Source organism: Sminthopsis crassicaudata, chromosome 1, assembly GCF_048593235.1.
Source record: "Sminthopsis crassicaudata isolate SCR6 chromosome 1, ASM4859323v1, whole genome shotgun sequence".
Lineage (NCBI taxonomy): Eukaryota > Metazoa > Chordata > Mammalia > Dasyuromorphia > Dasyuridae > Sminthopsis > Sminthopsis crassicaudata.
In genome coordinates this window covers 509,880,814-509,896,128 of record NC_133617.1, presented here as the reverse complement: position 1 = coordinate 509,896,128, position 15,315 = coordinate 509,880,814, and the positions used below count along the sequence as shown (strand labels likewise).

Sequence of the window (15,315 nt, the reverse complement as noted above, 5' to 3'; positions counted from 1 at the left end):
GTTTACAGTGGATCTCCTGTTGTAAAGCAGTGCTGATAAGAGTAGGAGCAGTGCCAGAAACATCAGAGTGCCAGTATAGTAACAGGGGTTAAAAACAAACAAACAAACAACCTCTGACCTTTTGTGAATGAAGGCACCTTTCATGCCATGCTGTAATAATACAGTAAACTAGAGGCTTCCTAATTGCATCAAGTTTACAATTGTTACCATTTTCCTTATGCTAGCTCTCTAGCTCTTCCAGAGCTATGACCAAAAGATATGAAATGTTATTCTTGGCAATACATTTTCTTCCTGTCAGCCTTAAACACCTAGTGGAATAGGCCCACCAGTTCAGTTGAAAGGATATTGGCACATTCATTGAGTAGTGTGGCCATACAAGTTATCAGACTCTGGTATGAGACAGTCCAAGTATCCATACTTCCCTTTTTCCTCGCTCCTTTCTTACATCCCAACTTTTTAAATTCTTGGTTCATGATTCCATATAGGGTCTTGAAACTGAATGTGGAGGTTATAAAATTATGATTTATTATCAATAAGCGTTTGATTTATATACCTAGACTATGTATGACAGTCAGAACTTGAACTCGGGTCTTTCTGGCTTCAAAGCCATTTCTCCATCCCACTCTTGCTATTCTCCCTTTCAAAAATTCAGACTAAAATAACTTAATCATTTTAAATTCTTAGGCAGATTTACAGAATTTGAAATTTAAAATGGTAAATTGAAACTCCCAAATCAGTCATCAACAAAAAGACTGGAGAAACTCTTCTATAGAGAAGTAAAAATGATATTTAAAATGCTCAAAATATTCTCATTTATTTGAATTAAGCAAGTTTTGTATACATTATAAATAAAAGTAGTATATATGTTTTGATAGTAAAGAGAGACAAAATGTTAGAACAAAGTAATTTCATTGCTAAAAAATTTTTAATAGGAATGTTGGAGGCCTCTTTTCCCTAACTAGCTCTAGAAAGCACTGTTTTGATTGATACTTGGCTATATTATCTAAAGAGACAAGCTTAAGGTATGGACAGTCTATGACCATCATGACAATCCTTTTAGGTGATTAGTTGATCTTTGATCAGAATATGGTTCCCCTCCTCTGTGCTTCATATGGTGCTCAAAAATCAGTACTTTCCCCCACCCCCATGTCTTTTGATTGAAGCAGAATTCCATGTATATTAAGATTTAATTGCAAAATTTTGTGACTCCTTTCTGTATACTTTGTCCCTTTAAAGTAGGCATCAGAACCATAGAAGGTTAAAGCCAGATGGGTCCTTACGAGATGATTTTGTATAAGATACCCATTGCATCATTTCAGAACTAGGACTAGAACCCAGGTTTCCTATATAATTCAGTTAGTTTCTGTATTGAATATAACTCTGTATTGGAGAAGCTTCCTTTTAGGTACAAACAAAACTTTTATGCTGTAACTTTTAAGGTATGGTGCAGGAGCCTATTAAATCATTGCCCTCTGCCTCCCAAATTGACTATATTTCATTTTCAAGTGTAGTTTAAAGAAGTACATTAACAGTGGGAAAACATAGAGAAGTAAATATCAAATTTGTAAAATCTCACTTAATCTAGTTCAAACCTGAATGGGAATTCCCTCTATAATATTCTTAACAAATTATCATCTAGGCCTATGATTTAAGATTTTCAATGATGGGGAACTCATTCATATATTTATCTAAATAGTATTTTATTTTTCCAGTTACATGTAAAGATAGTTTTCAGCATTCATTTTTGTAAGATATTGAGTTCCAAGTTTTTAATTCTTCTTTCCTTTAGCCCTCTTCCTCCAAGACAGCAAGCAAACCGATATAAGTTATGTACAATCATTTTTAACATATTTCCATATGAGTCATAGTTCTTTTCTCTGGGTGTAGATGGCTATTTTCTATCTCAAGGCTATTATAATTGCCTTGAATCACTGCTTTGCTGAGAAGAGCAAATGTATCACAGTTGATCATCACATAATCTTGTTATTGTGTACAATGTTTTCCTGGTTCTGCTCACTTCACTGAGCATCAGTTCATGTAAGCATTTCCAGGCTTTTCTGAAATCAGCTTAGTCATTTGTTTTGTTTTTGTTTTTTTATTTTAATAGTATTTTATTATGCTCATAATTTATTATAGAACAATAATATTCCATTACATTCATATACCATAATTTATTTAGCCGTTTCTTAACTGATCCACTTAATTCCTAGTTCCTTGCCACTACAAAAAGAATTGCAACAATTTTTTGTGATCTTTTTGGTCTTTTCTTTCTTTCTTCCCCATCTCCCCCCCCTTTCTCTCTTCCATCCTTCTTTTCCTTCCTTCCTTCCTGCCTGCCTTCCTTCTTTCCTTCTCTGTCTCTCCCTCTCTCCTTCTCTCCCTTCCTCTCCTCCCCCCTTCTCTGTCACCCAGTAGTGACTATGCATAATTTTAAACCTTTTTTGTCATAGCTCCAAACTGCTCTCCAGAATGGTTGGATCACTTCCCAACTCTACCAACAATGCATTAGTGTCCCCGTTTTCCCATGTCCTCTCCAATGTTTATTATTATCTTCTCCTGTCATCTTAGCCTGTCTGAGAGATGTGAAGTGGTACCTGCTCATTATTTCTTGTGGAAGAATAGTCTTCCATTACATTCATATACCTTAACTGATTCAGTCATTCCACAACTGATAGATATCTACTCTGTTTCCAATTCTTTGCTACTATAAAAAGACATTTTCTGCACATATGGATCCTTTTCCCTTTTTTATGATCTACAGGCTCAATAGAGACACTGCTGGATCAAAAGGTATTCAGGGTTTTAGGGCCCTTTGGGCATAGTTTGAAATTGTTCTCCAGAATGATTGAGTCATTTCACAGCTCCACCAACAATGCATAAATATTCCACTTTTCCCCACATCCCTTCCAGCATTTTTCATGATTTTTTCTTTTTATTTTAGCCACTTTAATAGGTGTGGTTACCTCAGAGGAACTCAATATTTACTAAATAAAGCATCCATTGTTAGAATTGTTAGAAATTTTTCTTTATATGCTAGACTGAATTCTGCCCTTTTTTTCCCATCATGTATTTCTAACTGCCTGCTGAGGCCAAGTATATTGAAGAATATATCTGATTCCTCTTCTTTGAGGTAGACCTTCTGAACATATAGCTCTTATATTATCTTTTAGTTTTATTTTTTCATATTAGATATTTGTAATTGCTTATATTTATCTTCTTGTGGAGTATAATTCAGAAATTGTAAATTAATACATATTTATAATGAAAGTTTACTGCCTTAATTAAAATTCAAGCATAAAATTAAGCACATTTACATTGTCTCTAAAGTAGGAACATTACAGTGCAAGTTCAATTGAGTGTTCTGAATTGGTCAAACAAAAGTGGCAAATAAAAATGGCTACTTGTCCCTGTAGAAGGCCTTTAATCTCTTAATATTGTGTGGGGTGAGTGCTAGATCCTTTCCCAAATTAATTGATCAGAGGCATCTTCAGGTACAAAGAGAAAGCATTTTTTTTAGTCCCTGCAGGGAGAGACCCAGCACACCCAGGAGGCATCCCAGCTCCCGCCATGTGGCTTGACCTGACCAGTAGAAGTAGAATACTTGGTTAAATATGAAAAGACCCAAGCCTTTTCATTGAATAGTATCTGCTTCCTGTGGGTCACATTATTTGTTATCACTTCACTAACTTTCTACATCTCGGGGTTCAAAACCTCATCTTCTGGCTCTAGGAATAGGGATCATGTGACTTAGTATCAAACTGAGAAAACTTCATTCAATCAGTCCCATTCAATATTAACTGGCAGCTTTAGAAGACTTAAGTTTTTAGAGCAGGTATAAAAAATATGCATTTGTAGAAGGTAGTATTCACTTGGGACTTCTCAAACTGACAAAATCATGGATCTCTTAAAAAAAAAAAAAACCTTAGTTTTTCTTGAGAGTAAGATTGAGGTGCCACAATGATTAGAGATAAACATAAAATAAAGATTTTAAAATATGTTTTTGTACCCTTTGAAAATGAACTTAATACCTCAGTTTAATTTGATGGCCAACACAATTTAACCAGAAAAGCCACTAAAAATTATTAGAGAGACTTAGTGACAAATCACTTTAACGAAAATCTTGTTATAATACGTTCACACGTTTTCTTGTTTAGAGGAAAGAAGAGACTACTGAGAGTGGGAAAACATTTAACTTTAGCATCAGAAGACTTGTGTTTAAATCCTTCTTTTGCCTCCAAATATGTGTGATCTGAAGAAAGTTACTTTCCCTTTCTAGGCCTTTGTTTTCTTATGTGTAAAATGAGGAGATTGGATTTACTCCTCTAATTTTTAGATCCTTCTAATTCTAAAATATTATTTCAGTACAAATCCAGTTAACTTTATTTGGGGTGGGGTGGTATAGGAGGGAGTCAATTTAATAAGCATTTTGTTATGCTGAGAAATTATTAGAGGAAATTTGCCTTTTGGCCTACTAGAGCATGAACCCACAGGATATAATTGAACATCAGAGAATATAATTGAAAACTAGTTTTCTTTATTATAATGGACTATTCTTTTACAGGGGATATAGGGAAAAAATAATATTAAAACAATAGCACTTTTATGTATGTATGTATCTGTGTGTGTATGTGTGTGTAGTATATATATGTGTGTGTGTGTTTTATATATATAAATGTGTAATTTTATGAATAGTGTTGGAAAGAAAGGGGCTATAGAGAATTTACAGTAAAACAAAAAGAACAGGGAAATGGAGTTGGCAAGATTTGGCTTTTATTCTCTTTGGACATTATGCGGCAGTATGACTCTGGCCCATGGCAACTCTCAGAAGTTGTAAGTGTCAGGCGCTTTACTACTTTAGAAAGGAATGTTTCCTCAATAGGAGTTTCCTATGCCAGTGGAATTACAGATCTCACTATATGGGTATAGAGATATATTCATCCACATACATACTCATAATTTGCTCTTTTTGCATATGGATATCTTAGATTATTTGATATCTGTAGAGTTTTTTTTCCCCCTAATCTCAAATAAATATCCCCCTGATACCAAATAAAATAAGAGCAGATAATGAAGTTTATATATGAAACTATGAATATTTACTTGCTTTTTTGTTTAAGTATAGAAAATCAAAGCTGTCCTTGTCTCTTGCTTTAGTTCTTAAATATTTAGTTTGGAACCACTTTCAAAAGTTTGGTTTGGACCTCATCTTTGAAAAAACAAGACTGGCTAAGATGTCATCTTATCATCTCACCAAGGTGTTATAAAAACTCCTGTGACTGAAATGTTTTGTGTTATTAGTGATTCTATACTTCTGGCATCAGACTTTCAAAATACTATAAACATAGGAGAGAGACTATCATTTCTGTGCAACATATAAATGCTGCCTCTGCTATTGGCGGATTTCTTCCTGTTCTGTAGGTTTTAACTCTAATTTGGATCACAGTTAGCATTGTTAATTTTTATCCATGCATTAGAATAAAAAGATTTAAGTGTTTGCTAAGAATTTAAAAAAAAAATTTTTTTGTTTTGCTATAGGAATACCCAACTCTTACTACTTTCTTTGAAGGGGAAATAATCAGCAAAAAGCACCCATTCTTAACCCGAAAGTGGGATGCAGATGAGGATGTAGATCGTAAACACTGGGTGAGTAATTTTTGAACCATCCACTTTGACTCTTCCAATGATAATTTGGCAACTAAAGGTAATTTAGAAATTTAGGATCTTTTCTCTGCCAAAGGTGAGAGTGAGGGGGAAGTATTTTTCTAATTGCCCACACTTTTGTTTTCTTATTGGAAGTTAAAACTATGAGCAAATGGGTATTTATTCCAGTATACTCAATTGGTGATTGTAATGCAATTTACTATCTTGTGAAAATCTTCCTTGTTTGACACAGAGGGGCCACCCAGTATGCTGGGAGAACACTTGAGATCTCCTGAAAATAAGAGATAATAAGGGAGCATGTGGACATTCTAACAGTTAATATTTATTCTCTCAACACGAACAGCACATCATCTTTTTCAGTTGTGCATTTCTTTGACGATATTTTTATGCCATTTCTACTTTGTAATTAATTTTTATATTTGTAGCGTATTTACATTTACTTATGTTTCTTACTGTTGACCTTTGAATGAAGCTCAACTTCATTTCTTTGGAAAATATGTTTTACAACTGAATCAATTAAACATTACCAGAAGAATACCATTTTTAAGGAGACGGGTCTTCAGGCAGAGGAGTTTGTATTTGATCCTATCTTACACTTTTTTATATCATGGACTCTTTGACAATTTGGTGAAGCCTATGAATTTATTCTCAGAAAAATGTTTTTAAATGTGTAAAATAAAATACATGGATTATAAAAAACATTCTATAAAATACAATTATCAAAATATTACTTATCTTACCTATCTGATGTAATGTGACAAAATATTTTTAAAATATACTTGTTTTACATTTAAATTAAAGTTTAAAAAATTAAGACATTTCAATGTTAAAGGTTGCTTAATTTGAAGAAGATCATGAAACTGTAGTGTGGTCTTTGACAAGACAATACATGACATGTCAGATATGCAAGAACTTGAATTTTTTTTTCTTGATGGTTAGAAATATTGAAAATTTCAGTTCACAGAGACATATTGTTATAAAGGAATTAAAGCTTCTATATCTCACTTTACAAGAGATGAGCACAGGCTTCTCTTAATGAACACTAGAATTCTGAAGACATTTTGAGTAAAATTCAAAATACAGTAAGTTATAGTTTTTTTCCCCAAAATCAGTTAATTCTTCTTTGACTAGGTCATTATCTTCAATACAATTCATATCAAATAAAAGGATTGTTAGTCTTTTGACTCAACTTTAATATCATGTAAGTAGAAGTAACTTTTGAAAAAGTTCTGAAGTGTTTCTATTGTAGATTTCTCTTTTAAAGAAATCGACAGCTACTTTTATATCTTAATTCAGTCTTAATAAAGCACTTCTAGCTTTCGAAAGTTTGTAAGGATGTCAGCTTCTGTTCTTGCTTTCCATACTGGCAATTAAGCCAAGAAAACCAAGATATTTGTCATCCATAATGGTGACTTCAGGGCCTTGAATTGAAAGATTTGTCGCACTGATTTGGTTAAATATATCTGCCAGGTAAGCCAGCCTGTGAATAAATCGTTTCTTTCAGATTACTTCAAGAGTGAGTTTTCTTTTTCTTTTAGAAAAAGTGAAACTTATGCCTTTAATTCTATTTTTAAATTTTTATTTATTTATTTTTTAAATTAATTTTATAATTATAACATTTTTTACAACATTATCCCTTGTACTCCCTTCTGTTCCGAATTTCCCCCTGCTTCCCTCCACTCCCTCCCCTAGATGGCAGGCATTCCCATACATATTAAATATGTTATAGTATATCCTAGGTACAATATATATGTGCAGAACCGAATTTTGTTGTTGCAAAGGAAGAATTGGATTCGGAAGGTAAAAAATAAACTGGGGAGAAAAACAAAAAAATGCTAACAGTTTACACTCATTTCCCAATGTTCCTTTTCTGGGTATAGCTGATTCTGTCCATCAATTGGAATTGGATTAGCTCTTCTCTATGTTGAAGATATCCACTTCCATCAGAATACATCCTCATACAGTATCATTGTTGAGGTGTATAATGATCTCCTAGTTCTGCTCGTTTCACTCAGCATCAGTTGATGTCTCTCCAAGCCTCTCTGTATTCATCCTGTTGGTCATTTCTTACAGAACAATAATATTCCATAACATTCATATACCATAATTTACCCAACCATTCTCCAATTGATGGGCATCTGTTCATTTTCCAATTTCTAGCCACTACAAAAAGGGCTGCCACAAACATTTTATGCCTTTAATTCTTAAAAACAGTTCAAGGCTTTTCCTTTTGAAATCCAGTGAACTTCGGTGTGGTAAAGAAATATTTCTATTTTGTTCCCATTTCTTGACAAAATCTCTTTAAAAAGAGATCATCTAATTATGATCTAAAAACCTGATTCTGATAAACTTGGTGACTTAGGAGAATTAACAAAAATTTTTCACGGTTTTTGGAAGAATCTTTGTTGTCCCCTGCATATCTACAGTGATAGGAGGAGCTTTTTTCACCAAAATACCAAATGCCTATGCATTACTGGAATATTACAAGAACTCTGTCAATGCAAAGACTATGACATTTTACTTTTCATGTTTGGCAAAAATATTTTTACTATTTCTAAAGGTTGACAGTCTTTTTTTAGTTTCCAAAAGGAACTTAGAAAATAAGAGTTCTTCCTTGATGATGATAGCAAACAAAAACAAGAAGCTAGTTATATTGAGAGGTGTCTTGTTTTATCTAGTAGAAAACTGGAGTGAGATAGTGAGTCATTCATTCATTAGTGACCTGCTTCAAAATATCTATGATTCTAGAATCTAGAACACACTATTTTCACAGTAGAACTGCTTTCAGATTTCTCTCTGTTGCAGGCCATAAACAATTTTGATCATTGAGTACAGATGGCTTTACCAAAATCCCTCTGGGAATGAGGAGCTTCTTTTACTGGGAAGTTCAATAAACAGTTTTATGAGACGCTTCAAGAAAAAGTTTCTGTGAAATGGCAAATCCAAATTTGGAAAGTGTCCTAGCTTTTTCAAATTAAACTTTTTTCACTCAAAAGAAAACATCTTTTTATGCATTTTAAAAATACATACACATGAGATGCTCTTTTAGTTTCCTGACTTCATACTCTCATTCACAAAAATTTTTCTGTGTGCATGTGTGTGCAAGCACGGATTTTATATTCATTGCTTCAAGTGAAACTAGTTAGCTTGTTGGTTGCATAATGTATAAAAGGGCTAATATGAGTCAGAAAGACCCAAATTCAAATTCTTCCTTAGGCACTAATTGTGTAACTTTGGGCAAATCATTTAATTTCTATTTGCCTTGACTTCCTCAACTATAAAATGGGAATTATAACAGCACCTACCTCCCAGAGTAATTTTGATAATTATAACATTGTGCATGACTTTTATCACTGTACAGTCTGTCAGCAGTAATAAGTTAGTTTAATATATTTCAATAGTTATCTCAACCATCAAATGTGTTTGAACTTGCCTGGTTTACGTGTATAGTTCATATGCCTATATATGTTACAAAAGGCCATGGCATCTTATGGAAGGTTAAAGATTTTTCATTTTTCATTTGAACTGTTTTGCAAAATGAAAACAATTGATCTTCCATATATTTATTGGCAAATAATTGTACTTAGGGAATACCAAAAAGCAAAGTATGTCTCTGTGTCCTCAGTGTAAAAACATGCAATGCCACTCACTATTTTAGTGACTGAACAACTAGTAGGCACAGAGGTACACTGGCCAACTCCTTTTAATGAGCATCTGTAGACAAAATAGGATCCTATGAGATGTAATTAGTAGGCATGGTAATTTTGAAGTAATGATGAACATAAATGATATTTTGTGCTATTTGTACTAAATATAATGATGTTATCTGTGATTTCTATTGGTAACAGAGTCATGTACTGGTAACACTACTGTGGTTAATATTCCCTATTGAGAAAATTAAATTGATTGTGTATCTTTTTTATTGATTCTATTTATGAGTAATTGATTTTGTCCCGTAACTGCCTAAGTCATGGTTCTTTGTCTCTGAGCACAGTTCAGAAATCCACCAGGTTTGTAATAAGTTCCATTTAGAAATCCAACTCTCTTGCTCTTCTGTTCTTGACTTGAGGAAATATGAAAGATGTGGATGGACACCAGGGAATCAATTCCAGTGTCTTTACACTACCAGATTATCCTTTAGGGTTATCTGGTTTTATATCCAAAGAAGTCTCATCCACTTTCTATAACCTTGCAGATGGACTCAAACATTTCTTAATCACAGGAGAGAAGAAAGAATGTTATCGCTACCTTCTTATTCCTGATTTCCAAGCAATCATTGTCCCTCATGCCTCAACTGTGTAACCATTCATAACTTATTTCTTACCTGTGAAGTTTTGTTCTTTATTTGGTAATCTCCCAAAACTATTTAAGGGAACTGTCCTCCCTTATTCAGGGTCTTAGCTTTTCTGAGGAAACTGAGTTCCTACTGATAAATTGTAATAAATTGATTGTGCTCAGAACTTTGTGGCTTAGTTTACCTTAATTTTATAGCTTATAATTGATAGAATTGAAAAACTTCATTTAGAGTTAAGTGAAAATAAAGATGCAGGTTTTTTTTTTTTTTGTTTTTTGTTTTCCATCCAGGTTTATTTGCCTAAATTAAGAACTGATCTCTTGGATGTAATAGGGAGCTATTGGTGTTTATTGAGCAGGACAGTGACATGGTTAATCCTAAGGTTTTGGACTGTCACTATGGCTACTTTGTGGGAGAGACCTGAGATATGGAAATTAACTATGAGGCATCTTAGTGTAAGTAAGAAGTGCTGAAAGAAGAAACTAGGGCGGGGTGAGTTGAGAGGTAACAGATTTTGGAGAGACTGGAGAGACAGAATCAACAATATTTAAAAATTAATAGGTTATATGTAGGGTAAAGGAGAGTAAGAAGTCAAGAATAACACTAAAGTTAAAGCTTTAGGTAATTAGGATATCAGTACTGAAATAGGGAAATTTGGAAGAAGAAGGGTTTGGGTAAAAAAATAATGAATTCTGTTTTAGATATAGTTTGAGATGCTTACAGAGCATCTTATTTTAGATGTTGATTAGGCAGTTGGTATTGTGAGACTAGATGGCAGGAGGGAGGTGAAGGAAGGATTTAGGAGAAGTTAAGATACAGATGATATTATGTTCTAGGTAAATAATTCGGTGCATACAAAATATATATAATGTTAATGAGATTATCTCAGAGAGAAGGGACCATAACTTGGATGTACAGAAGAGGATTCATGTGGAAGGAAGATGGGATTTAAGCTGAGTTTTCAAGGATACTAAATCTAGAAGTCAATGAACATAGATTTCAATGTGCTAAGCCTCAGATTACAATGAAAATTAAAAAAAAAAAAAAAAAAACCAAAAAAAAAACCAGCCTCTACTCTCAGGGAGCTTACATTCTAATGTAGGAGAAGGTAGCCAAATAGCTATGTACATACAAGATAGTTGGGTGTATTGTATATGTGGGTGGGTGTGTATGTATGTGTATCTATAGATGGGAGAGAGAGAAACACACAGAGAACAAATAGATGATTTTCTCAAAGGAAAGGCACTAGCATTATAGGATATTAGGAAAGTCTTCTAGCAAAAGGTAGGGTTTTAGCTGAGACTTGAATGAAGTCATGGAGGCCAGGAGGCAGAGAAAGAGAGTTCCAAGCATGAAGGATGGCCAGTGAAATGGCACTAAGTCTGAAGATGGAATGTGGTGTTTAAGGAATGGCCAGGATATTGTCACTGAATCTCAGAATATGTGGAATGGGAACAAAGATACAGAATACTGGAATGACAGGGTTAGAAAGTGTTAGGATTACTAAGTGAGAACTGAGGTTGTCTGGATAGTTACAAGGTGAGAACTCAGGTTGACTTGATAGAGGGGGCAAGCTCATTGGCTGGGGTGGTTCTTCCCAGAAGCCCTTGCATTATCCCACGCCCATTCTCTGGGAGAATAAAAGAAGAGGACTCTCAGAGAAAGAGGAGACTCTGAATTGCATCAGGCTTGACGGAGCTCTCTGCAGGAAGGGAAGTCACTTCTAAGGACAAGAGTTAACAGCAACTGCCTGGAGACAACGGTTCACTACAGGAAGAAGAATCTGACGGAGAGATTTGAGTAGACACAGCAGATCTCTTCCCAGAGAGTGATCCAGCAGCTTCTAGAGACGACAGCTCGCTACAATTGGCGCCCAACGTGGGGCAAGGACTTTTGCTTATCCTGACAAGAGGAGCTAGACCAGACCTTTGCAATTTGGCGCCCGAACAGGGACAAGGTCTGGTCTAGCTCCTCTTGTCAGGATAAGCAAAAGTCCTTGCCCCACGTGTGGACGCCAATTGTAGCGAGCTGTCGTCTCTAGAAGCTGCTGGATCGCTCTCTGGGAAGAGATCTGCTGTGTCTACTCAAATCTCTCCGTCAGATTCTTCTTCCTGTAGTGAACCGTTGTCTCCAGGCAGTTGCTGTTAACTCTTGTCCTTAGAAGTGACTTCCCTTCCTGCAGAGAGCTCCGTCAGGCCTGATGTAATGCAGAGAGTCTTCTTCTTTCTCTGAGAGTCCTCTTCTTTTATTCTCCCAGAGAATGGGCGTGGGATAATGCAAGGGCTTCTGGGAAGAACCACCCCAGCCAATGAGCTTGCCCCCTCTATCAAGTCAACCTGAGTTCTCACCTTGTAACTATCCAGACAACCTCAGTTCTCACTTAGTAATCCTAACATCTCCCCCTTTCTTTTGATTTAGAACATAGGACAGTCATGACCTTGAAACATAAATCCATCAATATGGGAAGTATTACAGATAATTACATAAATTACATAAGCACATAGTAACATAGTAACGTAACACATGCTAGAAGTATATAACATAAACATAAATTGAAAATTTATAAATGTCCATAAGTCCATTGTCCATTAGTCTCATCTTGTGTGAGGAAGTCCAATGATTCCTGCTGGTTTTTAAAGTTCTTTAACAGTCTTCTTATTATCCATGCTCTTTCAGTGTCAGATGTTTCTTAGATCTTCTCCTTTATTTTGAGGCCTTTCTCTTTTTCTGTCTCTCTCTGATGGACAAGGCGAATATGACTCGTTGGCACCCATCTGATTCCTTCTCCTGCTGAAGAAATACAAGCAAACCCTCTCTCCCAGGCAGTTAACCTATCTGGTCCCTTCCATTCACCACTTTCTGGATCTCTCCACATCACCTGGCGATTATCTAAGGACAGTGGAGCTGCTCGCACTGGACACTGCCCTTCTGGTGGGTTATAAAACCTGTCTGCTGGAGCCAGTGCATCTTTGTCAAAAATTAGAAAATTAATGGTATAGAGAACTAAATTTAGAAGTTCTCTAGGGTTACCTGTGGCTCCCCCTTTCTTTTGTTTTTGGAGGAGTGTCTTAATATCTCTGTTTCTTCTCTCTACTATTGCCTGCCCTTGAGGATTAAAGGGTATGCCCGTGGTATGTAAAATCTTATACTGTGCACAAAAGTGTGTAAAATGTTTGGACGTATATGCAGGTCCATTGTCTGTTTTTATTGCTTGTGGCACACCCATAATTGCAAAAGCTTGTATAAGGAATTCAGTGACCACTCGGGCTGTCTCTTTTGCTGCTGGCATTGCAAATGTGAATCCTGAAAAGGTGTCTACCACGACATGAATAAAAGATAGACGACCAAAAGATTTATAATGGGTCACATCCATTTGCCAGATTTCATTGGGTCTCAAACCACGAGGATTCTTCCCTGGAGGGAGTGTAGGAGCATGGAAAGGAAGACAAGCTGTACAGCTTTTTACTATGCTCCTAGCTTCCTCTCTTGTGATTCCAAATTGTAAACGTAAAGCTCGAGCAGCCTGATGATATTTAGAATGAGATTCTTGTGCTTCCTGAAATAAAGGACTACTGGCTAACATGGTTAGAAGGCTATCTGCCTTTGAATTTCCATCAAAAATGGGACCTGGAAGTCCACTATGTGAGTGGACATGCAAGATATAAATCTTGCCTGGATGTTTTCTCACTTGCTCTTGAACTTGACTAATGGACAATGGACTTATGGACATTTATAAATTTTCAATTTATGTTTATGTTTATGTTATATGTTTATGTTTATGTTATATACTTCTAGCATGTGTTACGTTACTATGTTACTATGTGCTTATGTAATTTATGTAATTATCTGTAATACTTCCCATATTGATGGATTTATGTTTCAAGGTCATGACTGTCCTATGTTCTAAATCAAAAGAAAGGGGGAGATGTTAGGATTACTAAGTGAGAACTGAGGTTGTCTGGATAGTTACAAGGTGAGAACTCAGGTTGACTTGATAGAGGGGGCAAGCTCATTGGCTGGGGTGGTTCTTCCCAGAAGCCCTTGCATTATCCCACGCCCATTCTCTGGGAGAATAAAAGAAGAGGACTCTCAGAGAAAGAGGAGACTCTGAATTGCATCAGGCTTGACGGAGCTCTCTGCAGGAAGGGAAGTCACTTCTAAGGACAAGAGTTAACAGCAACTGCCTGGAGACAACGGTTCACTACAGGAAGAAGAATCTGACGGAGAGATTTGAGTAGACACAGCAGATCTCTTCCCAGAGAGTGATCCAGCAGCTTCTAGAGACGACAGCTCGCTACAAGAAAGGGCTTTAAAAACCACACTGAATTTTATGTTTGTTCCTAGAGGTAGTAGTGAGGTGTTGGAGTGTAATGTCCTGTCGTCTCTCAGTTGTAATCCTTCTCTGGGAGGAGGTTTCTTTTCTGTATCTTTTCCTCTGTTATCAGGTTTCTGGGGAGGCTTCTGGAGCCTCCAGCCAGAGCGAAGGTAGAATCTCTAATCCTCTTCTTCCTGAATCCTGGCTCTGAATCTCCTCGAGCTTCCCTGAAGTTCTCCCGAGAAGTCTTGTTCTTCTCCCAGGCTAGATTCTCTCCTTCCAGACTGCCCTTCCAGTCTAGACTGACTTCAGACTCAATATTGCCTTCTTTTATCCTCGCAGAGAATGGGCTTGTGAGAACTCAGGGGCTTGTGGGAAATACTTCAACCAATGAACTTGCTCCTAGTAAAGGTGTAAACTCCTTTAAATATGTAAACTCCTTTTCAGAAGTCTAAAGGTGTAAACTCCTTTTAAAGGTTTGAATTAAAGGTATGAATTCTGAGCTAGAGAATTCTTTAGACAACCTGAGTTATCACCTTGTAATCCTAACATTGGAGTTCATGGTGGAAGGGATGTATGGTTAAGAACTTTAGAAAGACAATTTGATCGAATGGAGGATGGGCTGGTGGAAGTGAAATTCAGCAGTTTATGAAATATTAATGAAAATCACATAGAGAACACACATTATAAGTATATATGGATTACAGTATGTAACTGACCAGAAACTGAGGAACAGGAGTGGAAGATGCCATTGAATCATTATATGATAGGAAGAGAAGATGAGCTGTTCACATAGAGAAAGATAGCAGACGGGTAGCTTGAATGCTCCCCTGCAATCTTTTTAAAATCAGCAAACAAGCAAGCAAAGTCTCCATCACATTAGATGGCTTCCCTTATGGGAAGTCTGAACAGCAGTTACATAGGAAGGGCCCATACATTGGAATAAGATCAGAATCGTGAGAGGGGCCTTTTAAATTATGATTATGGATCCATTTGAGTATTTGTCTTTAAATGAGCAGATTATCCTAGGATTGTTGAACTAGTA

The 15,315-nt window shown here is 35.9% G+C and overlaps 1 protein-coding gene across 1 annotated transcript in view; it reads left to right on the top strand.

The window, feature by feature from the left end:
- GID4 (GID complex subunit 4 homolog) overlaps window positions 1-15,315 on the top strand; it is a 36,063-nt gene that overhangs the window by 11,266 nt on the left and 9,482 nt on the right. Inside the window, exon 3 of the mRNA XM_074281568.1 lies at window positions 5,536-5,643. Coding sequence (XP_074137669.1) covers window positions 5,536-5,643 — 108 coding nt within the window. The remainder of the gene's footprint in view (window positions 1-5,535; window positions 5,644-15,315) is intronic.